General features: G+C 37.6%; 1 protein-coding gene across 8 annotated transcripts in view; it reads left to right on the top strand.

Moving 5' to 3' along the window:
• The window catches only part of dennd1b (DENN/MADD domain containing 1B), a 123,832-nt gene that overhangs the window by 64,563 nt on the left and 34,356 nt on the right, over positions 1 to 24,913 (top strand). For 7 of the 8 annotated variants that reach the window (XM_031901031.1, XM_012962506.3, XM_012962504.3 and 4 more), the window contains 5 exons: positions 1,174 to 1,254; positions 2,740 to 2,799; positions 4,584 to 4,637; positions 5,897 to 6,007; positions 20,121 to 20,221. In XM_031901031.1, coding sequence (XP_031756891.1) covers positions 1,174 to 1,254; positions 2,740 to 2,799; positions 4,584 to 4,637; positions 5,897 to 6,007; positions 20,121 to 20,221 — 407 coding nt within the window. The remainder of the gene's footprint in view (positions 1 to 1,173; positions 1,255 to 2,739; positions 2,800 to 4,583; positions 4,638 to 5,896; positions 6,008 to 20,120; positions 20,222 to 24,913) is intronic. The other variant, XM_004913750.4, reaches the window with a different exon arrangement.

Raw genomic sequence — 24,913 nt, 5'->3', positions numbered from 1 at the left:
ATAGACTGATTTTAAAACAGAGCAATATTATTATATTTTTTTTTACTTTCTTTATCATGACCTCTGAAAGGTGGTGATCTATGACTTTCTCTGCAACATGACTCAAATAAGTAAGCAGTGCATCCCTCTAGAGGAAACATATTGCTTTAAATGATGCATAGATTTTTGTTATTTACTGTGCTATTATGTGCAGGACAGTAGGTTCATGGCACATCTGGGGATATGGCACATGTAACATTTATCTGTTGGTGTATTTCTGCTCATGCAGAATTGCTTAATAAGGTTCTGTGCCACCTGTCAGTCGCAGAAATGCAAACCAACGGCAGGCCATTTTCAGCCTGAAAACACGCAAATGTGTAGTTTTGGCCTTTCATCAGTTTTACAACAATATAAAAATAGAACAGCGCCTATGGCAAAAATGGAGAAATCAGGAACTCATATAGTGTAATATTTTCAATTATCCAAATCAACACCCCATGTTATAGGAAATGTTAAAGGTGTATTTCCCCTGTAATCTGCAGAGATAGCACATAGACTCAGACATTCCTTAGATGCATGCTGTAGTAAAAGTCCTTATGTGTAATCCAAAACCTCCACCAGTCAGCATAAATACCTACTTACAAACCAATTGTTAAAATATTGCCTGTAGCATTCAATCAAGCAGATCCTTCTGCTATCTGTGCATCCTCAGAATTCAGCTCCTTGGTGTCTGTCACATATATTAAAAAGTTTGCAGGGTTACTATTCCAACAGAGGGTAATTGTGGCTGGACATGACTTCTCCCTGCCTGGCGCGTTTCGCTGGACGAATCAACTTCCTCAGAGCTTTTCTTGATGGCAACTTTGTTGATTTCTGCGGGAAGTAAATTTGTCAAGGATAAAACCATGATACTTTTGCTCATTGAAAAAGTACAGAAACTATGCATTATTTTAATCAAAAAAATAATTGGAAGGTTACATATTGTCAAAGACAGGTTTATAGTACTTAAATGGAAACTTGTTTTATTGCGTTTATATTGCCTGTTATATAAAATAAATACTGTAGAAGGAAACATTCAGTTATTAAACTGGCATAATCACCCTTTGAAATATGATTTACAGGTCTTTACCCCCCCCCCCACCTTTTTTAAACTTTTTTTTGTATTTTACTTCTTTCTTTATGTTATTGTTATAGGAGAATGACCTGAATGATATGTTAAAATCCTGGTACAATCATCCAGTTCCTGAAGCACATACACCTGTCAGCCTGAGCCTGGTAGGTACATAACTTTAAAAACAAATTTTTCCATCCTCCTTCCATTTGAGACCATAGAACCTTTTTAAATGAATACAGCATTTTAAATACATTGAAAAAGTAAACACTTGGCATTACCCAGCACTTCTGTCTTTCACTGTAAACTGGTGTTAATTACATGGTATAAATCTAAGTTCATAGGTTTATTATGCATGTCGTTGTACAAATTTCTAGTTTCAGTTTATGAACTACATAGCGCCTTTATGCTAATGACAGCGAAAAGGCTTTTTTTTTTATTTTGCACAAAATTGCATGTTGTTTTAAGCCATCATTAACAAAAATAACCCTTGAATTAAGCATGCTACTTCATGTCACTTCCACCATCTATATAATAACCTATTGTAGCACAGTGCAGCCTAGTGAATATACTTTGGATCAATTAAGCTGCAGACCATGTATATGTATGTATGTATGTATGTATATGTATATAATCTATGAAATATACTCATTAATGAATGCAGTACAAACACATAGCCATCAGTATTAGCCATATTTTCTCTACTTGAAGGAAAAATTGTTTTAAGGCTGATGGTGCATGGAGTGCTTTTTAGCTGAAAAGTTATAGAAATTACCCCATTAGCTTGAATGCCCAATGCATGAGAGTACCAGTGTTTTTCATGTTTTCCATGACTGACTCTTGAGGCTGTTAGGGTGGTATTTTATGTTATTTCAGACAGCTGAAAAGCACTTTGTGTCCCAACGGCTTAAAGCGGACCTGTCACCCTAAGAAATAAGTCCAAATTATTTTCTATATTGTTAGTTGAGCAAAATAAACTTTACTTACTCTACATAAATAATATAAATCTTGTTTCCTTCTGTCTTGGAATTACTCAATCAAAGCAAGCAGGCAGGCACCATTTTGTGGACACTGTTATTAAGGCAAGCTTTGTATCATGCCAAAATCTTGTTTATGTGATAGAATGGGGGGACCTGATACCCAGGCCCATGCACTGGCTACACAGTTAGATAAGGAGGAGGGAGGGGAGAAGTGAGATGTGCAGTGACATCTAGGAAGTGCTGAATGGAAAGCTAAAGTTACTGTCTGCCCCGCCTCTATGCCTAAGGCATAGAGGCGGGGCAAGCAATATATGATTGACAGCTGTGATTTTTAAATGCCTTTATAATGGGTTTAGATGTGTTAATATAAAAATGAATTTGGGTTTCATGTTTAATTTGAACAGGACTTTTATTATACAGCTTTTCATGTCTGGGTGACAGGTCCACTTTAAAGGTATAAGCATGACTATAGAAGAAGACATTGATTGACTCAGACATTTTTAAACATATTTTTTCAAACTTCCCTGTGTTCAGTATACAGTTTAGCTTCTGCTTTCAAGAAAAAGCTAGTAAACCACTGAAACTTGCCTCACACAGATATTAATACCCATAGGCCTACAAAAATTGCTGTGCTGATGTACTAGCAGACTTTCTGTTTCTTATTACAAGAACCAACAGCTGTTTATTTCAAGTGAACCTGCTTTAATAAAGCAGCCTTCTCCCTTGCTGGTAAGTTGCAGGTTTGGGTGAGTTTTCGTTGTTTAGAGTACAATCTTCAGCTCTAAAGATAAACAAAATACAACTTCTGTCATTCAGTGTTTCCTTTTTAATTGTACAATAACTCACTACTGCATGCCATGATTTTTCTGAATATAACATAATAAATTAATATCTCCTCTTCATATGCAGATCAATTAATTTACTTTAATATTCAATTACTCCTTCATACAGAAGCAGACCCATTATTTAGTCTTGTGTTGTAACTGAAGCTTCATAGTGGCCAAGGCTAGGGCAATGGTTCTGCAAGTAAAGCTTCATGGTAGCCTAAAGCTGAGGCAATGCCTCATTACAGAAGGATCAATGCAAGTGTTTCTACGTGCTAGCATCATGATATAACAGCAATTATTCTGTCACCCTGCTCTTACCCAGGCAGCCACAGTTCAATTCATAGTGCCACTTTTTTGGAGAGATGACTGAAGGACCTTCTCATCTGAGTAGTCAGTTTATTTAAATAAAAAGGAAAGAGCAGTGAACCTGGGTGACCTTGATTGTTGTTGTTGTTGTTGTTTAGGGGAGATATAACATGCTAAATGTTTGGTCTGTTTTTGTTGAAGCAGGCCATCTACTTTTGGTGATGATATTGATAAGGTACTTCCATTTGGTATAGACCTTAAAACCTAATCTAATTTATTTTTTAAGTAGCCAATGTTGACATTTCTGCAGATTCATTCTTTTTTCTAGTCTGTCATAATTCTGTTGAAACGACTGCATCAAAATGGGGCTGACATGGCAAACCGAAATTTATTTCAAGTCACTAGCACTGTATTACATTTGACCATTATTTGTGTACACCAGTGTGTATGAGAGCAGCATAGCTGTAGGAATTTACTAACCTTGAAAAGCAAAAGACTGCAGTAGTCTGGCATTCCTGCTCTATGTGACCATACAGAGAGCAACGTGGCCAGTAAAAAAGAACTCATTCTAGAGCATAAGGCCTATTCAGTGTACTGGCTGTTCATTAGTGCTACCAGTTTACTAGGTTACACTAAGCATGTAGTAGTCCATCCAAGTCTCAGAAATCACCCCTAACAGTATAACCTGTGACAAATATGTGTAATTTCCCTTATATGTCTGTGTATTAAAAATACATGTGTTGCATCTTCTTTAAACAAATCTTCTTTTAACATGTGAGAACCAAAATAATATAAACGTTAAAAAAAGCCATATAGTTGGAATAATATGTATGTGTCTACCCTTACTGTAAATTGTCCTTAACGTTTTTTTGAGCCTACAGCAAATTGTTTATTAGCGCTGTGTCTCTCTCTTTTTAAAGAGTTAAGATTTTTCTTGAACTGAATTAAAGATGGGAAGTCTCTAATGAGGAGTGGAAGCTATTTGTCCATGTCTTAGAGTAAAAACATCATTTAGAATTAGCAGGTTTTTTTCCCATTTTGGTAGAAAAAAAGAACATTGGAAAGGAGTAAAAATAGAAGTAACCACACATTCTTATTGACATTTTATAAAGCGCTCACATTTTTATTACACAGGCTTCCTCCTGTCAAGTTTGTCTTGTAAGGCTGTCTTTTCTCTCCTGCATCTTTTCTCTGGTTACATTGAAATGAGGGTGTTAGTTATTTTCTTCTGTCAGTCATTGTAGTAATAATTGTGCATACACATACCATAAAACTCATTAATCCTATTATTTTCCCCCTCCTCTCTCCAAAGTCCCAATTAAGATCCTTATTAAATCCTAATTAACCTGTGTTATATTTTCCACCCTGCTCTCCTCCTAGCACTCGTATTTCATTACTCCTGACGTAACTGGACTGCCGACAATCCCAGAAAGTGTATGTATCTAATTGGGTTTTAACCACTTTTCTGTTTTCCCTGCAACAAGCCTGTTCACTTGTTAACTTAATCACTATGTGCTATCTGTTTTGTATTAAATGGGAAAACCAACATGTGTTAAAGAAAGACCCAATAAGGCCTAAGTACAGTGGTGTGTGTATGACTTTGTTAAATGACCAGATATGGTATAGAATTTATTTTTTTTATTGTCATTTCTATTTTTAACACATTCAATTCCTAAAAGCATTGTGTTTAATGTTTACTTGGTTACAAATTCAGTATTTTGAATATTTTTAGCCAAAACATCATAGAATACAGTACATATAGTGATTTAAAATTTGCTTTGAAAAAAAGAGAATCCAGGTAATATATTTGGAAGGCTGTAATGCTGGCACTACACCTGAGCCCTTATTGTTGGCCAGTTTGGCCCTTTTACCCCAAATTAAAACAAAAGTAGTAGGAGAAATCAATTACTTGGGAAATGGCTTGGGATTGAATAGGTTCCAGAAGATGGCTTAACATGCCATATTTTATATACTGAACTTACTGAACCAGCCTTAAATTTCAGTTTCTCAATAGAAGTAATGATCCAGGTCTTCACAGTTGACACAGGGGCTTCCCATCTTGGAAAGTGTCAGCGACACTCACATGCTCAGTGTGGTCTGGTCTGACCAGCTGCTAAGAAGCTAAGCTTAGGGGTCATAGCAAATTATCAAGCAGAAAATGAGGTTGGCCTGTCATATAAGCTGATGTTACAGGGTTTTTCCTTTAATGATCTAGTAATTTTGGCTGATTGCAAAAACATCTAATTGGGGCCTTTAATGGGCAGTTTGGGTTACGGTTCAGCTTTGTGGCATGACATTTGTTTATATTATTATCTGGAGTCTAGCTTGTGGGCTTGTAGTTTTCATTTTCATGTCACAATCATTTATGTTTATAAGGGCACAATAAACCTAAATTAATTGTATTGTTCTCAATACACTGCCTATTACAAACAGCACCCACCTCTTTTTGCTGCTGCACCAGCAATCCTGGGGCTTTCAGACGACCCGATATCCAGCATGCAAGCATGAGTTCCCTAAAACACTTGAGCAGCATGGTGGTACAAATGGGGCTATTGAGAAGTGAGAAGGGAGATTTTGGGCAATTATTATGATTGTATAGGGCTATGGTAGCAGTGTCATAACAACTGTACCACTGTATGCTTGTCATGGACTGCATGTAATTAATGGTCCTTGCATTTTTCTCCCATTCACAGAGGAACCTGACAGAATATTTTGTGGCGGTGGATGTAAATAATATGCTTCAGATCTATGCAAGTATGCTCCATGAACGCCGAATCATTTTTACCTCAAGAAAATTAAGCACTGTAAGCAAGTTATTATTTTTTTTTTTATAATTAAAAGATTTGAAATTACTTTCAGCAGATATGCTTCATACAACACACATTGATACCCACCTGCTTGCCATCTCTTAAATTAAAAAGAACCTCACTTTTGTACAAAGGAGATTCTTAAATACATTAAGTAAAGTTAATTATTTTATTTTCTCCTTCTTTTTGTGTTTATCAAGAGTTCTTAAAGCTTTTCATCTCATTGGTAAAAAAATACTCTTGAGCAACATAATGATGATTCTGATTATTCACACATGCTGAAAGCAGGGAAAACCAAGTGAAGAGCTACTTATAATAGTGTCTGCATCACCTGGGTACAGAAAGATATTTTTTTCTGTGAACAAAGAGGATTCTTTATGAAGCTTGTTCTCTACACCCCCTGTTCACTCTCTCAGCCTCCCCTTTAGATTTAGTCTATACCTTTATCATACAAACATGTCAAGTACCCATCTCCCTGGATTTTTTAAAATGGATTTTAACCCCATGTAGGGATTGGGACACATTACTGTATTTATTGAACTTTGTGTGTGTTTTTGGATTTTTTGTAGTTTTTGTTCTCATTAAGGCAATATCTTCTTGTGAGAGAGAGAATATACACCATTTACATGTGCTGAAGTTCTTTATTTTGAAAATAGAATCTGATAAAAAAAAAAAAAAAGCACAAGCTAAAAAATACTTCAGTGCTGTCAAATGCTTTAATTTTATTAGTCATTAGTCAGGTGGATAATGGTAGAAGTGACTGTACCCAGCATTGGCTGGTAAATCAGGTTTGCAGGCAAATAGACATAGCCAAGTTCAGCACCTGAGAAAAGGATATGGTTTCTCTTTTGCATCAATGTACTGCTGCGTTTTCCGATTCTGTGAAATACAACAATCTCATTGGTCAGATGACTGGCAGGTGATTTTGGTGTAAACATAGCAGATTGAAGCTCAGCTCCTTTGAAATCCATAGGGCATGTTTTGACCTTTGCCATGGTGTTCTACTGTTCTGCTGATTAATTCTTGGATACTGTGTACTACGCATTGTAATGTGATGACAGATTAAAACTCACACCTTTAAAAAAACTATAGGCGATTGTTATATCCTTTGCCACAATGCATTGCTTTATGAACTCAGATGGGAGGAATGTGTTTTGTAGTTTTATAATACTATGGAATGGTGCAATTTGAAATCTGGTTGGGACTAAGGTTTTAAACTCCCCAATCCCTACCTCTGGGTTGGTTGCCTAAAGTTGAATGAAACTAATACTACCCATACTAATGAGATGCAGACCCTCCTAAGGACTCTGTCCTAAGTAGTCCCCAAACGTGCTGGGAGCGAAATATTTTAATAAGTATAATAATAATAGTTTAAAAAAAAGATCTAGGTATCCCCTTTTTGTACTCACTGAAGAGAAACTAGGTCCACACTGGCTTGTATAAGCAGCATAATGACCTGACAAAGACATTGATAGGTCCTGTCTCTTGCTCTAAACATGCTTCTGCGCTCAACAAAGTCTACTCATAAAACATGTTAGAGGTCAAATGTAGTGATCTGTAAGTGATGCCATCAGCAGGATGAACCCAAGTAAAAGGAAATCTACACATTATACCTATAAGTGTTCTGAATCCTGTGACTATAATTCCTTGAAACACAATAAATGGTCCAATACTGTCTTATTCAAACATGAAACATTAAGTTGAGCAGATACTATTGGCCAGCTTGGACATTGTTTTAACTGGCTGACCCTGTGTTTGGTCAGCTTTAGCTAGTTTGTAACCAGCCGTGTTAGTAAATCTGTAAGGTTAATCTAAATGGTTGTTGGCCATCGGCCTAATTCAATCATTGTTCAGTTTTGTGAAGGTAAACCATCTATTCAGTTGCTAAAAGCAATGGTCAGATGACACTCATGGCTTTCTACACACCTTGAGAGGCAACTTCCGCGGTTTCGGGGGAAATCACGGCGCCGCGTATGCCTTCCCACCGGCAATTTACATACTCGCCGGTGGGATGGTATTTCGGGGAGATTTGTTGCAGGTGACTAGTCTCCCTGTCTGCCACAGCCCATAATTACTGTTTCTGGCTCCTGGATAAACAGATATGATCAATACATGTATGTTTTTTTGGTTCTACAACAATAGCCATGATTGTTTTCTATATTCTGTTAAATTTGTCTTAAGAGACATTTTTATTTCCATATAATTAACGATTAGTAGAGAGTTTCTCAGGAAAGAAATACCACAGCACAGCAGACCAGCAAAAATATTGATAGCAAAAGTGGGGAAAGATTTTGCAAGAGAAAATATTTTGCTGGCGTCTTTCCGGAGCAAAGAATGTCCCATTTTTTTCTCCTCATGCATTCCTTCTGAAGGAGTGAGTTGTGCTTATCTGGACGCGTGTGTGTGCCTGTGGGCAGGGTTGATATGGTTCACCTTCACAGGATGCCAGTCTGCGAGTTATAGTTATATCTGAACAAGAAAGGCTGATATACAAAAGTAGGACATCTGTAATGTGCCCTGCTGTAACCCAGCACAAAACTATTTCCATGTTTCTTATTTTGCCAAGGGCTGTAAATCTCTGATAGAGGATTTGGGAAGAGGAACGCAAGAAGCAGCCCACATATCTAACTGGTATTAGCATTAACAGTAGATATAGCCCGTACCTTTCAGACTAAGAAATAACTTTAATCTTTCAGACCGTTACTAGTACAGATATTGGATCTGTTATCCAGAACGCTAGGGACCTGGGTTTTTCTAGAGAAGTGGTCTTTCCGAAATTTGTATTTTCTTTTTACTTTAAGTCTACAAACAAATTATTTAAATGGTAATTAAACCCAATAGGATTGTTTTGGCTCCAATAAGGATTAATTAAATCTTAGTTGGGATCAAGGCCAAGCTACTGTCTTATCACAGTGAAAAAGGAAATCATTTGTAAAAATGTGAATTATTTAATTAAAATGTAGTTTATAGGACATGGCCTTTCTGTAATTTAGAATTTTCTGGATAATGGGTTTCCAGATAACGGGTCCCATACCTATATACAATGTAAAACCAGAATTTTCTCTCACTCTAAAATTATTACATTAACACTTTTTCTGACTACAAAAAAGGACTTTTTTTGAATGCAGGGTATTTAAACAATATATAACAGTACAAGTATCAAACCCCTTATCCGGAAACCCATTATCCAGAAAGTTCCAAATTACGGAAAGGCCATCTCCCATAGACTCCATTTTAATCAAATAATTCATATTTTTAATAATGGTTTCCTTTTTCTCTGTAATAATGAAACAGTACCTTGTACTTGATTCCAACAAAGATATAATGAATCCTTATTGGAACCAAAACAATCCTATTGGGCTTAATTACTGTTTATACAATTTTTTTAGCAGACTTAAGGCTAATGCCACACGAGACGTAGGGTGGATATTTTCCGCAAGTGGAAAAGCGCTTGCTGAAAATTCCAGGCACATGTAGCCGATATACGCATGAAAATTGAGACTTTGCATTATCTCACGTTTTCATGCGTATATCGGCTACATGTGCCTGCACCTGAGCGTATCTGACCCATATATTCATTCGGGTGCAGGCACATGTAGGAGGCATAGGGCGGAATTTTCAGCAAGAGCTTTTCCGCTTGATAATATTCGCCCTACACCTTGTGTGGCATTAGCCTTAGGTAGGAGATCCAAATTACGGAAAGACCTTATCTGGAAAACCCCAGGTCCCGAGCATTCTGGATAACGGGTCCCATACCTGTATAAACAATATATAATACCTATATACCTTTATAACTGATTCTGAATTGTAAATTAAACAACAAATATTGTAGACAATGTATAACTTAGCAAAACATTTAAATATTTTATATTATATATATTTTTGTTACTTCTTCTATGCTTTCACTACTTGTAAATATATATATATACATAAGATACATACACACATATATCTTATGTACATGTAGAATTAGTCTTGCATTCGCATATTTCTTATGTTAAGACCATTTCAAATGGTTGTTAACAGTACTTCTAAGGGCAATGACAGATGGTGCTATTTGTCGCCTGCGTTTTGTTGCTGCTACAAAACGCCAGAAAATACTCAGCCATAGACAATAATGATAATTGTTTCTGCTGATACGCTCAAATTGTGTAATTGCTCAAAAATGCATACCAAGGCATTTTTGAGCAATGAGGTGATTTGAGCAATTTAGTAGAGAAGAACTTGTCCCTTGTATCCTTTGTGCCAATGTAAGTTTGGAGCATGTGCAGTAACATTCTATAACCTACTATACTATGTATGCCAAGTCTAAACACGACATTGCAGCACTCTGCAAGAAAAACCTTGGACTGGAGAATTTTTTTTAAAGAAGAGGGCTCTGGCCCATGGTACAAGGTCAGTAACTTTAGTCAATGTGCTCCTCTCCCCCCCCCCCCTTGTCTTTTTATCTGTTCTCTTTATCTACAAGGCTAAATAGGCTTTCATAGGTCCAATTACAGCTGAAAACCAAGTTTAAAAGGTTGTGATTTTACAGGATAATTGAGATGTATAATTGTTGTTATTGAGATATATAAAGGTGTATTTTCTGTTTATTTAAAGAGCAAGGACTTCTATGCCTTGGCACCCCTAACTTATGTACCCCGCATTCATTGTTTCACTGTGTGACTGTGTGTGAAAATTCTCTTTGCAATATAAGGGTGCTTTCCCTTTTAACAGATAGAATGAATGCTTTGTGACAGTTTGTTAAAAAAGATCTTTGTTTTATTTTTATCATTCAAATAAAAAATGTCAAGCAGTCTCTGTACAGAAAGTAGAAGTTGTTAGAGAAGCCATAGAGGGGCCAAACAGCCTCTAAAAGGGCTACAGAGTAACTGAGACTGCATAAAACTGGCTTATATGGAAAGGTGGCACAAAAGAAGCTGAAAGCATACGATCAATTTAGTTGTTATGCCGGAAAAGGTTTGGGGCTTATTTGTCACAAAGATAGAGCATTCTGACAACATTAAAGCAATATGAGCAGTGTGAATGTAACAGTGCCCACACCTCAAAAAGCACCATGCATACGGTGAAGTACAGTGCTTATAGGATCATGCTGTGCAGCTGCTTTTCATTGGCAGGGACTGGGTAACTTGTTAAAATAAGAAATACGTTTGCAAAAGTGCCTGTTTTACTAAAAAAACAAACAAAACAAAGCAAAATAAAAAAAAAACCCTTAGGGCTCTGGCACACGGGGAGATTAGTCGCCCGCGGCAAAACTCCCTGTTCGCGGGCGACTAATCTCCCCGAGTTGCCTTCCCCTGCCATCCCACCGGCGAACATGTAAGTCACCAGCGGGATGGCACACGCGGCGGCGCGATTTTGCGCAAATGGGATGGCAGGGGAAGGCAACTCGGGGAGAATAGTCGCCCGCGAACAGGGAGTTTTGCCGCGGGCGACTAATCTCCCCGTGTGCCAGAGCCCTTAAGTCTGGGTCAATCTTTATTTTTTAGAAGTACAGCAAAGTCAACTATAAGACCGAGTCAGTATTAGAGTGACTCAAGTACAAAAAAAGACCAATGTACTAAATTGACTCTATCAAAGTCCTGATCTCAATCCATCTGAGAATGCGTCACAATATTTGAAAAATTAACTGTACAAGCATCATTCAAATAATAAATCTTCAAGACATGGGCCAATATCCGTTCTGAACAGTTTGCAAAGCTGATCAATAAAATAATGGAAATAACTAATTTTGAGAGTCGGTGCTTTGAAATAATACCACAGAGAGCACTATTTTATTACTATTCAGTATAAAATGAGAGAATTTTTAAGAAGATAAATATATTCTTGCAGGATGCTTCTCCATAGCCAATTTGATTATTTATCTCTCTGCTTGCAGTAAAACCTCACTGCTTAGACTTTTTTTACTTCATAGTATAGTACAATGTTTGTCTCATTATTTTTCGGCACAATGCAGGACACTTCATTTCTCTGATCAGCCAGAACCCACTACCCGTTTCTCTCTTCCCCCTGGCCTAAGCCATTACCCTTATAAGGCATAAAGCACAGCCATTTTACATTCTGAATAAGTTATTTAGGATGCACAAGTACTGTATCATCACACAAAGGCACACATATCCCATGCACACACACAACACAGGAATAAATCATGGTTGTACAACAAGGCATCAGTTGCCCCTTTGCCTGTCTCAAAACCGTCAATGAGCTGGATCCCTGTTTAGAGTTGTGTTGGATCCTCTCTGGCTCACTCAAGCGTAGGCAGTCCTGTCATATGCTTGTACGATTGCTCCCCCTCAGCATGCATCCCATAACCAGCCAAACGAGGCCTTACATGACTGGCTTGCGCCTGACACAGGACTCGGTCCAGTGCTGTTTGTGATATGTTAACTAGAGTGTGTCTGATAATGCTGGCGTCTACAGGATTCTTTAGCTTTCTAGGGAGGTTGTAAATGAAGGAGTTAACATAGACATTTCAGGAGAAATGCCAGACCTCCCATTTAAAAGAAAACATTTATGGAAATTCATTTCTTTTTAGAAACTGGTTATACTACAACCCTGTGTTATGAGCATTTGTAAGTGTTGTCTTTCAAATGCATGGTTGGCAGGAAGACGTTTAACCAAAGAGCCCAAAAATAAACCACCAACAAATGTCCTCAATCATTATAATTAGCATTTGTATTGTAGCTCTATCAATATAACATTGCTAGGCACACTCAATAGATGGATTAAACTTCGGCTATCTTTTGGTTTAACCTTCTCCTTTGACGCACCTTTCTACATTTCCAAGTATATGTAATGACTTGATTTTTCATTACAAGTGGAAGCTGCCATACTTACATGATAAACTTTAACCATTACAAAGGGTTTGTTGTCTTAAACCCACCCATCCGTTGTTATTAGAAAAAAAAATTAAACTTGGAAACATAATGAGTGTAGGTTGATACCTGTGTCCAACCCCTGAATTGTGTTACAATAGCTGAGGGCCTCTATGTGCTGTTAAATGATTGGTATGATTTTACAATCAACAGTTAACACCAAAAGTACAGCAGCAAAGTGGCTTTAAATAGATTGCCTATTTTAAAGCTCAGTTGCAGACAATACAGAGAATGACTTCAGACTTCCCTTTTGTGTAATGTATTACAAAAAGGCTCCCATTCTGTGTATTAAAGCTTCCTATTGCATTAAAAATAATAACGTAAAAGCTTATGAATATAGAATCCCTTTATATTTACTTCTTTCCCAAGCCTGCAAAACAGCTAGTGATTTGGATAAGGACCACTAACCATGACTGTACAGACAGCTAGAACCCTTTAACAGGAAGGAGGAAGAATTAGATTTGATTATGAAATTTCAAATTTTTCTTATATCATTTAAAAATATTTATAAATTAGATTTGTCACCACAGAAAGACAGACTGATTGATTGATTGATTGATTAATTTCAAGGAAAAAAGTATTAAAAGGGAAAAAACATGATCATGATTTTCAGGTGTGGTTTTTTTAATTCTCTATTAGTCTTTATTCACTAGCTTATTGAAGAAAAAGTTCAGATAGAAAAGTTGCATTTTGTCACCCAAGAAAAGTCACACATGAAAATGTTGAATAAACAACTTTTGATTTTTATGACTTCACAATTGGGATTAGTAAATGAGCCCTTTACTTTAACAAGTTAATGGCAAATGGTGAAACACAAGGCATTTGACTGAATTTCATATTAGCATGTACAAGCAGGGCCTTAATGCACTGTATTGTCCTCTGTGAAATGTGGTTTGAGGCAATTACCATATATTTCAATGTAGAGTTTACCCTAATCTAGTTTAACATAACCTCAGTGTGCTGCTAAAAGCAATACCCTGTGCCACACCTCTCACAACTCTGTCATGCCCATTCCCACACCTTGTGTCTCAACCCTTTCTCCTTGTAGATTGTAAGCTCTTTTGGGCAGGGTTCTCTTCACCTCTTGTGCTGATTATTGATTACTTTATATATTAAGCTGTATGTCCAATGTATGGAACCCATTAATTGTACAGCGCTGTGGAATATGTTGGCTCTTTATAAATAAATGTTAATAATAATAGAGCAATATCTGGATTTGTGCCCAAGGGAGTTTGGAGGTTTTCAAAGTGTTGGCTAAAGTGATCATCCAGTGTGACATTATGGACTTTACAAGAGTGGACACATTTAATCCAGCTATTTCATACATTTTTGCTATTGTTTATAATGGTCCTTTCTGGGTTTTTTTTGGCCATGATATCCTAGGCTGCCTTCTGCAAAGATAGCCCCTTGCCTGCCTGCCACTCATATACGGCTCTGGTTACTCATTTCTGAAGATAAGAAGGACTCTTGCTATATCTGCTTTATTTTAAAGACTGTCAGAAATCTAAGAGCTGCATGGTTTTTGTTTTTTTAATTATATCCATTTTGCTGTAATAGCATCTCTGAGGCTTGTAATAAGCAAGACCATTTGAACACTGCGGAGGAAACAGAAGTCACCAAAAGTCCTTTAGGGCTCATTTACAACCACCAGTGCAATAGCGTTCCCTGCAGACAGTACCTTGTAAAAACATATTTATTGAAGGGGCCTGCATCAAAATGTGGTCCTTTAACTTCTGTATACACTAGTTGCAATCACAGCAGCTGCCTTCCTGTGCTGAATCAAGCACTACTGTGCCAATTGAAGTGAAGGAGCTCTGAAGCTCCTGCCACCTCTGAACTAGGAAATTACTGTAGGGTTTCCTCAGTGCCTTGTTTAAAAAAAAAGGGCACATGCATCACTTGCACAATGAACACTGGAAATTACGCTAACCGGACTTCGAAAATATTCGTCACCATTATGTTAATATTGAAACACTTTGTGTCACACACACAAAAAACATGGGATTGGGCTAAAAATTGCACTTTGCTTACTACACTTTCTTACTTAAATGGGGCCTTTTGTGTGTGGTGGCCTGCCTGTTGATGCTATGTAACTGCCACAGGCATATGATTTTATATATATCGCTAGCGTGGGCAGTATGACTGCCACTGCATTCTGCCAGATTAAAGAATAGACAAAACACCCCGGATATCAGAGGTCTAAGGCACAAACGTTGTATAGAAGCTATTTTTTCTGAAGATTTATCTTTAAGCAGTAAGCAATGTGTCAAGCTAATGTGGTATAAGGAATTGCTTTTAGATAGAATATATGGCATCTGTTCAATTGTAAAGATAGTGAAAATCTCTGTAGAAGTCAATGGGAGTTGTCCTAGGCAAAGTCAAGCCATATTTTCAAGCTCGAGTGTTTAGAGTTTGTAAACTTGAAAAATTAGAAGTATTCAAGTGTTTCCTTTGAACAAGTTTTCCTTATTAAAAAATAAGTGAGCAGCCAATATGCAAGGTTATTACATTTAGAAAAACAAACTCAAAAATTGATAGATAAGCCCATTAATGTTTTAATTGTTTTTGGGCATAGATACAAATTTTATAAATTGATGCTAGCTTGCCTTTACAACTTACAAACTGTATATAACAATAAATATAAATTAGCTTGTATAATTTATCCTGACTTTAGAAATGTATGGTGTGGATAACGGTTTATTACTTACTATTAACTTGTAATGCCACATTTAAAGGCCTCATAGATAAGTTTTTCAGTGTCACATATTTTTCCTTTCATACAGAGCTCCACGCAAATCTAGATTTACTTAAAGGAAAGCTATACCCCCAAAAATATAGGTCTCTATAAAAATATAAACTGTTGTCTGTGATCCCACTGCCTAAGCTGTGTCACCAATGGACAGATATAGCCAGGGGAACAATAAAATAGGTGGATCATTTATTTTCTTTTCTGCAATACCAAACCCTGCTTATAGGGAACTATACCCCCAAACAATGTAGGTCTCTATAAAAATATGTTGCATAAACCAGCTCATATGTAAAACCCTGCTTCATCTAAATAAACCATTTTCACATAAGTAAACTTTTTTTTTAGTAGTATGGGCTATTGGGTACTCCTAAATAGAAAATTGCCATTTTAAGAATTAAGGGCCACCTCCTGGGATCATAGGATTCACAGTGCACACAAACAAAACAAGGCAAACATACATGCTAGGCCCCATCAGCCAATTAATGGACAGAGTTCTGCCTTTTGCTTCAACACTACTTCCTGTTACAGTTAGAGCTGCATTATTCCTAGTCATGTGATCTCTGCAGGAGCATGAAGCCCATGACTAAATGTGGATCAAGGGATAAGATGTAAAAGGGCAATATTTACTGATATATATATATATATTCCAGTTTGCTGAGATTCTTTAATCGGTCACTTAACATAATATAAACTATCTGTCTGTTAAGTATTCATTCTGGGGGTATAGTTTTCCTTTAATAGGTTGGCTTGTTGGTTTACTCACCGGTCTATCTCAGCCATGCAGATTTCTGTTTAGTGCAAGCAGAAAAACAGCACACATATAAAACTGGATCTGAGAGTTTGCAACAGCACCTATAAATTGCATCCTTTGTCTCTGCTGAAATCAGTTTTTGAAAGTGAGATGGGTGCTCATCCACTTGCACTTCTCACTCCAAAGTTGCAGCAGGCCACAAATTAGTGATGATAGTTCTTGTAGAACTGATTGCATGGTCAGAGTCCCATCCAAAGGTCTCAGACGATTTAATTTTTGAGTGCCTATGTCATTACTTATTCCAAATGCTGTCCCATTGTAAATCATACATTGTGCACAAGGGCTTAACAGAACTTATCACCCTCCTGCTATTTATTCGCTCATGGTACATAAAATAGGAAGTCAAACAAGCCTTATTTACAAGCCTTATTTAATGCATGCTGTTAAGATATTAAGAGCAGAAAAAATCTTTGAGGGAAGATTAAAGTGGTCTGTTTTTTATTGTAATGAATGATGTTAAAGACATGTATTTAACAGGGGGTTAACCATTGACTGATATGGCGCTGTCATCACAAGACAGCTGGGCAGGCAGTGGTAACAGTGTGTGACAGAGAGCAGCCTTATCCCAGGAGAACATGTTCTGCAGGATAAGCTCACCTCCTGCTATCACGACCTCTTCCAGATGCTCCTGCAGTCTTCTGGTTCTTCCTCGTTTTGGCAATCAGCCATAACGAGCTCTCTTGGGAGCTCTTAGGCCATAGTCCTAGCCATATTTAGTGGGGTTAAATGAACTCCTATCACAGGCCCAATTATCCCTGTTCTGTAGACACTAAAATTCACAGACCAGTATACAGTATATTGTGGTTTACATCTCAATATTGGGTACTGCTATAAAGTAAATAATGGAGTATTCTCTGTGCAACATCTGGATTATCTTCTGCCATGTATTTTAAAGTTATATATGTATACATAAGAAATGTAAAACAATCTGCATTATTCTGTAAGTATAATTATTTAATACTCACACTTTACTATTTGCAAAAGCTGTTAAATCTTTTCATATGTATCGGGTTTGTTGGTTCATTCATTCCGAGCAGATATGCTTCAGGTTAATTAGATGACACTTCTTTTTTGAAGTTCTCAAATTGTGTCACACAGATCCTCACCTTGACTGAGTTCAGGGATTTGATTGGGCCATTGTAAGCCTTTTTACTCTTAAACCACTCCAGTATTATGGATTCTTAAGGTCCCCATACACGGGCCGATAGTAGCAGCCGATATCGGCCCCTTGGACCGATTCGGCAGCTAATCGGCCTGTGTATGGGCAGAACCGAGCGGCCTGGCCAACCGATATCTGTCCTGAAATTGGCCAGATCTCGATCGGATTATTTATTTTTTTAGCTACTTGCTACCTGATATCGCCCACCCGTAGGTGGGATATCGGGTGAAGATCCGCTCGCTTGGCGACATCGCCAAGCAAGCGGATCTTATAGTGTATGGGGACCTTAACCCTTATGTTGGGAATCATTGTCCTGATGAAAGATGAACATTTGCCCAGGTTTTTTTTTTTTTTAAGCAAAGAGAAAATTTACCTTGGTTCCACTCCCTGCTGATATAACATCAAAACATTTGAAAAACAAAAAGAGAGACAAAAAGAAATGGGTGCAAAATTTTTGACCGCACCTGATTTTGCAACCACACACCCTAAATACCACTCCCATTTTACAAAATTTGGCAGATTATTTAAAATTTGAACACATTTCTGGGGGTTTCGGGGACTTGCTTTATGTGTAATTACAGAAGGGGAAATTGTCCTTTAAGATACAAGTATCAGTTCCCCCAAGAGACCTGTTTAGCTTATTAGTTACAATTGTATCTCAGTGCAGGTATGGCTTTTTAACTTTTCTGTGGTCTCTGCCAAAAACTATTTTTTAATTAAGTTTCAGAAACATTGTATCTTTTTTAGTGTTCAGTGCTGGATATCAAAGGGAAATGAGGGACTTTTCAGAAAGAATCCGGGGGATTGTGGGATGAGCTCTCAAAATCAGGACTGTCCCACGAAAATCGGGACAGTTGGGAGGTATGAAAACATAATGCAATCACCACCACACTTCACTGTGCTAAAATGGCCAACTTAAAACCAGGCTATCAATACAATTAAAAATCTGTGGCACTGTTTGAGAAACGAGAAGCAAAATTGTCCAACCAACCTGAACAACCTGGGAAGAATGGGCATGTTTTAAATTAATTAAAATTTAATGTACTATTGTCCAATACTGGTAAAAGTTGTGTAGTTGCTTAAGAAAGATTACTATAGTATTATAGTATATATAGGAGCAGCAACACCAAACAATAATAGAATTTGTTTGCACTGATACCTTGCACTTTTAAGGTGGCCATACACGCACCGATATTATCGTACAAAACCTCGTTTCGTACGATAATCGGTGCGTGTATGGCATGTCGGCGAGTCGACCGATATCGCAGGAAGCTGTTGATATCGGACGACTCGCCGATCGGACCAGTTTGAAAATTTTGATCGGGCGCCATAGAAGGCGCCTGACCAAAATTCTCCCTTCAGAGCTGAATCGGCAGAAGGAGGTAGAAATCCTATTGTTTCTACCTCCTTACCTGCCGATTCAGCCCTGAATGGTGTGTGGCGGATCTTACGATGTTTCGTGCGACCGATGGTCGTACGAAACATCGTCAGATCGCCACGTGTATGGCCACCTTTACATTTAAGTAAATGAGCTGCTGTGAATCTGTGTGATCATCAAATAAATTTGAAACTGGACTACAGAGCAGATAGCATAGAATGTGTAGAGTATTATGGGTTTAGTTCTTACACCAAAGGATTAAAAAGAAAAAGTCAAATGCCCAATTATGGAATGATAACTTTTCTCATATGAAATAGTACATTGTCCCCAGGATATTGTTTATTTGTAGGTGCTAAATGAACAAATCCAAACTTTAAGGACAGGGGAACACGGGGAGATTAGTCGCGCTGCAACAAATCTCCGTTGTCAAGGGCAACTAATCTACCCGCAATGCCATTCCACCGGCTAGAATGTAAATCACTGGTGGGATGGCATACGTGGTGCCGCGATTTGCCAAAGTTGCCTTGAGAGGATGTGTTCATATTCACTTTATGGCAGTATTGGTCTCTGCCATAAATCACTCTTCCTTGTATATGTGAATCCAGTTTTGAAACTTTATGTGCGTCATTGCTTATTTATGTACGCCCTTTGTGTGAGACATCTTTACCTTGTTTCTATTGATTACAACGGACTTCGCAAATTCCAGGATGCATTTAAATATCCGTGTAAATTTGAGTGTAAGCGCTTTTATAATCACATTAAAGCTGTTGCATACAGAATCTGTAAAGGCAAATCAAAGGTAGCCATGTTTATATAGTAAATTAATATATTATTTTGTACAAACTGCATATTATCCTCATTGTCATGAAGTTACACAGCACTTCACATTAATTTCTAACAAACAGGAGTCTTTAAAATAAAATAGCAAACAAGTGTTATAGAATAAAAAGGAAGGCTCACGAGAACACACATAAATAAGTAACCACCTTTTTTTACTGTGCGTACCGATAAGTATGTTGATGAATCTAGTTTGTTATTTGAAATATGGCATGGTTACATGTGCATCTCTGGCAGTAATATTTACAGATTTCTAACAGAGGTTACATCTAATATGTCTATTGTGTTTTTTGTCATACAGCTTACAGCCTGTGTTCATGCCTCAGCATCTCTTCTATATCCAATGTATTGGCAACACATATACATCCCCGTCCTTCCCCCACACCTCCTTGACTACTGTTGGTGAGTCTTTTAAACATCCCTTACCCATGCTCAGTGGCCTTTATGTGCAAGAAAACTCTAATTTAATGATTTGTGTATATATTTACCAGATAAATGTTGCTCTGAAGTGCATTTTTATAAAAATAAATGTACAGTTTAGTATGTATGTCTATAAGTATTTATTATAGTTGGTGTTCATGCATCTTTATATATATAGGCCCAGCTGAATGCGCTCATGTCAAAAAGGGGGGCAGAGCTGCCTACTTAGCACTGTTATATTAGAGTGCCTGCAGTAATTATTATTATTTCTCCTGCAGTCTTATTGGCATTTACAGGGTTGTTTAAATGTTCTGCAGAAACACGCTTCAGTAAGTCTAGGCTGACTTATATGTAATGTATTTAATATACACACATTACATAAACACATGTTGCAATGAAAATGTATTTTTATTATTATTAATCAGATATAATCTATACCGTAGCAAAATATTTGTACATATTTTTAATATGATACATCCCCTTTTAAGCACTAAAGCTGGCCCAATTAAAACCTGCCCAATTGATACCTTGCCAATTTTGGCCAGATATTGATTGCTCAGGCCCATTGGTGGGTCCGATCAATGGGCCAGTCAAATTTGTCTGGAGGGACAGAGCCTAAGGGATATTACGTATATTCAGCTAATGCTTGAAACATGTGGACAGGGTCTTTATTGCACTTGCTCTCTAAATCCTTAAAAACACATTGCTCTAAAAATGTTCTCAGAATGTGGAATTGCAAAACTGCTAGTACAACAATCATTTCCCTTTTTTTTGGTAAGATTCCTAAATCAAACAGCTTTACTTTTTTACATTTGTGCCCTTTGTACAGTACTGTTCTACATTGCAATTATTTTTTTCAATCTTTAATGACAACTTCTTCTATATGTACATCCTATGCAAAATCATTCAGCTACACAAGTTCTTTAAAAAGGTTAAAAAAAAAAGGTTTGTGTTTAGAAAAATAATAGTACAGGTATGGGATCCATTATCCGGAAACCAGTTATCCAGAAAGCTCTGAATTACTGGAAGGCCATCTACCATAGACTTAATTTTAAGATAAGCCTGGGACTGAAAGCCAAGTTTACCTGAATCAGCATGAAACATTATGCAACAGTGTCTTACCCAGTTTTTTGCTTCTTTTCTGCTATCTGCTCCTTCTCTGCTCCATCTACTCTTGAATGTACCAGAAAACCAGAGATTTTCTTAGTGCTGGGTTATGTACTGTCTGTCTCTGGGACAGTACATATCCACTAAAACAGAATTTGCAAGAGGCCTATTTTTAAACTGGGCTTCAAAATATCCCTGAATGATTCAATGACTGTCAAAGAGACTACCCAGACTTAAGGCATACAATGGCACATAGGGTTCCTTTCACTTTTTCATTTACAACAAAATCATCTGGCATCTCTATTACAGAACTGGTCTGGTGTATATAGCACCATCACAAAGAAGTGACATTTTTAATACAGGGTGGCCTGTGGTTTCTGGGTGGCATCTCTGTTCATCATAGAAATGAAATTAGGATGCTGCCGATGTGATAATTAGTGTTGCAAACAGATAAATTGTTCTAAAAGACTGACAGAGCTACAGTTTTGCATTGGACTGTCTTCTATCTCCTTAAAATGAATTAATTTGGTGAAAATCAGCAACCCAGGGAGTATAAATCTGCTCCTTTCGTGACTTATTATACATCTAATTAAATTTGTGACATTCCAGTGACATTCAGAAAATAAGATTCTGGCCTTGCTGCATGCGGACAAAAAACTGCCTGTCTTTGGTCAATGAAATTGGCTTTCTGTAGTTTAACTCTGTACTCCCAAAACAGCCTGGCACAAGAGTAGTGTGCAATAGGGCAATCTAGGACAATGCCACAATGAAAGCCACAAAAAAAAAAGAGAACTGTATTTTCTGCCTCCTGCTACAGCCAGACCGTGACCTACATTGGAAGTACAATTAAAGTTTCTACTTTTTTAATCTGAATACAGTGAACCAGATAAATATAGAAGAAATTATTTATGAACAACTTTTAAATATAAAGTTGATGTCCAGTGCATCTGGTCTAAACTTCTTAAGCAGTGAAGAAAGTTGTGGTAATGTATAAACCTTTTTGCCAACCCAACCCTGATAAAAACCTTTTGCTTGCTCATTTGCTCTCCTATCTTTTTATAGGATCACAAGCCCCCAACAACTCTTGCAAACTTTGACTGTTGGAGGAAACAAAACAGGTTGGACATCAGGTCCTAAGGATAACAGCAACAGCATTACACTACAGTGGCTTGCAAAAGTATTCGGCCCCCTTGAACTTTTCCACATTTTGTCACATTACAGCCACAAACATGAATCAATTTTATTGGAATTCCACGTGAAAGACCAATACAAAGTGGTGTACACGTGAGAAGTGGAATGAAAATCATACATGATTCCAAACATTTTTTACAAATAAATAACTGCAAAGTGGGGTGTGCGTAATTATTCAGCCCCCTTTGGTCTGAGTGCAGTCAGTTGCCCATAGACATTGCCTGATGAGTGCTAATGACTAAATAGAGTGCACCTGTGTGTAATCTAATGTCAGTACAAATACAGCTGCTCTGTGACGGCCTCAGAGGTTGTCTAAGAGAATATTGGGATTTCCAAAAGCCTTGAACATCCCACGGAGCACTGTTCAAGCGATCATTCAGAAATGGAAGGAGTATGGCACAAGTGTAAACCTACCAAGACAAGGCCGTCCACCTAAACTCACAGGCCGAACAAGGAGAGCGCTGATCAGAAATGCAGCCAAGAGGCCCATGGTGACTCTGGACGAGCTGCAGAGATCTACAGCTCAGGTGGGGGAATCTGTCCATAGGACAACTATTAGTTGTGCACTGCACAAAGTTGGCCTTTATGGAAGAGTGGCAAGAAGAAAGCCATTGTTAACGAAAACCATAAGAAGTCCCGTTTGCAGTTTGCCACAAGCCATGTGGGGGACACAGCAAACATGTGGAAGAAGGTGCTCTGGTCAGATGAGACCAAAATTGAACTTTTTGGCCAAAATGCAAAACGCTATGTGTGGTGGAAAACTAACACTGCACATCACTCTGAACACACCATCCCCACTGTCACATATGGTGGTGGCAGCATCATGCTCTGGGGGTACTTCTCTTCAGCAGGGACAGGGAAGCTGGTCAGAGTTGATGGGAAGATGGATGGAGCCAAATACAGGGCAATCTTGGAAGAAAACCTCTTGGAGTCTGCAAAAGACTTGAGACTGGGGCGGAGGTTCACCTTCCAGCAGGACAACAACCCTAAACATAAAGCCAGGGCAACAATGGAATGCTTTAAATCAAAACATATCCATGTGTTAGAATGGCCCAGTCACAGTCCAGATCTAAATCCAATCGAGAATCTGTGGCAAGATCTGAAAACTGCTGTTCACAAACGCTGTCCATCTAATCTGACTGAGCTGGAGCTGTTTTGCAAAGAAGAATGGGCAAGGATTTCAGTCTCTAGATGTGCAAAGCTGGTAGAGACATACCCTAAAAGACTGGCAGCTGGAATTGCAGCAAAAGGTGGTTCTACAAAGTATTGACTCAGGGGGCTGAATAATTACGCACACCCCACTTTGCAGTTATTTATTTGTAAAAAATGTTTGGAATCATGTATGATTTTCATTCCACTTCTCACGTATACACCACTTTGTATTGGTCTTTCACGTGGAATTCCAATAAAATTGATTCATGTTTGTGGCTGTAATGTGACAAAATGTGGAAAAGTTCAAGGGGGCCGAATACTTTTGCAAGCCACTGTATGTAAATTATGAATACTGATAGACAACACCATAGTTCATATAGGCTATCCCTGAAATCAGAATGTCACAACATTGCAAAACATAATAAGACCCTTAGACCCCCAAGGTACTCCAGCAATAAACTTGTTTCTGTGAACTTCAGTGGGAATTTTGGTGACTTTCTCACTGAATATGGGCTTAAAGTCTCCAACCTTACAGGGAGGCAGATATACTAAAACTCTTTTCTCTCTCTTTTTTTGTAAATTAGAATAAACTTATTTCCACAAATGTCTGACATTTATCAAAAAAATCTAAACTGAAAAAGCACATGCAGGAAAAAAATTGCTCCTTTTTAGACTTCTAAAAGAGAGAAATCACTTTATTCACAGCAAGGAAAGATCTTACATTTGTAAGGGGGAGCATCTGCCATCGACTTTTATATGATCTTAACAAGTTTTTAGATGGAGTATTTTCGGATTCGGAATTGTTGCAATTTTATCCCATTGTAAATCTAGGAAAAGTCTCATATTTTATTTTTATTTTGGTGACTTGTAGCACAAAAAAAAAATCCACATTTGAAAAATAAAAAATCTGACTTAGTGAATGGCCCCTTAGTTTTTATGTTGCTGCCATTACCCATTATAGAGCAAAAAGAATATTCAGTCCACAGCAACAACAGTTTTGGTTTTGTGCTGATCGGTTGGCTGCTTTTCAATTGCCTTTTGAAGGCTATTTGTTTTAGGATTTATATCTTAATACTCCTTCCCCTAGTCTCTTTGACATTTAACTCTTAATCTTTAATGCAGCTGTTCTGTGTGTTTCTTATAGTAGTGATCCCTGGGTGTTCAATTAATTTATTGTGCTGCGAACATAAGTAGGGCTATATAAATGAAAATATATATATACAT

This window comes from Xenopus tropicalis, chromosome 4 (genome assembly GCF_000004195.4).
Source record: "Xenopus tropicalis strain Nigerian chromosome 4, UCB_Xtro_10.0, whole genome shotgun sequence".
Taxonomy (NCBI): domain Eukaryota; kingdom Metazoa; phylum Chordata; class Amphibia; order Anura; family Pipidae; genus Xenopus; species Xenopus tropicalis.
This window is presented reverse-complemented; position numbering and strand designations above follow the sequence as displayed.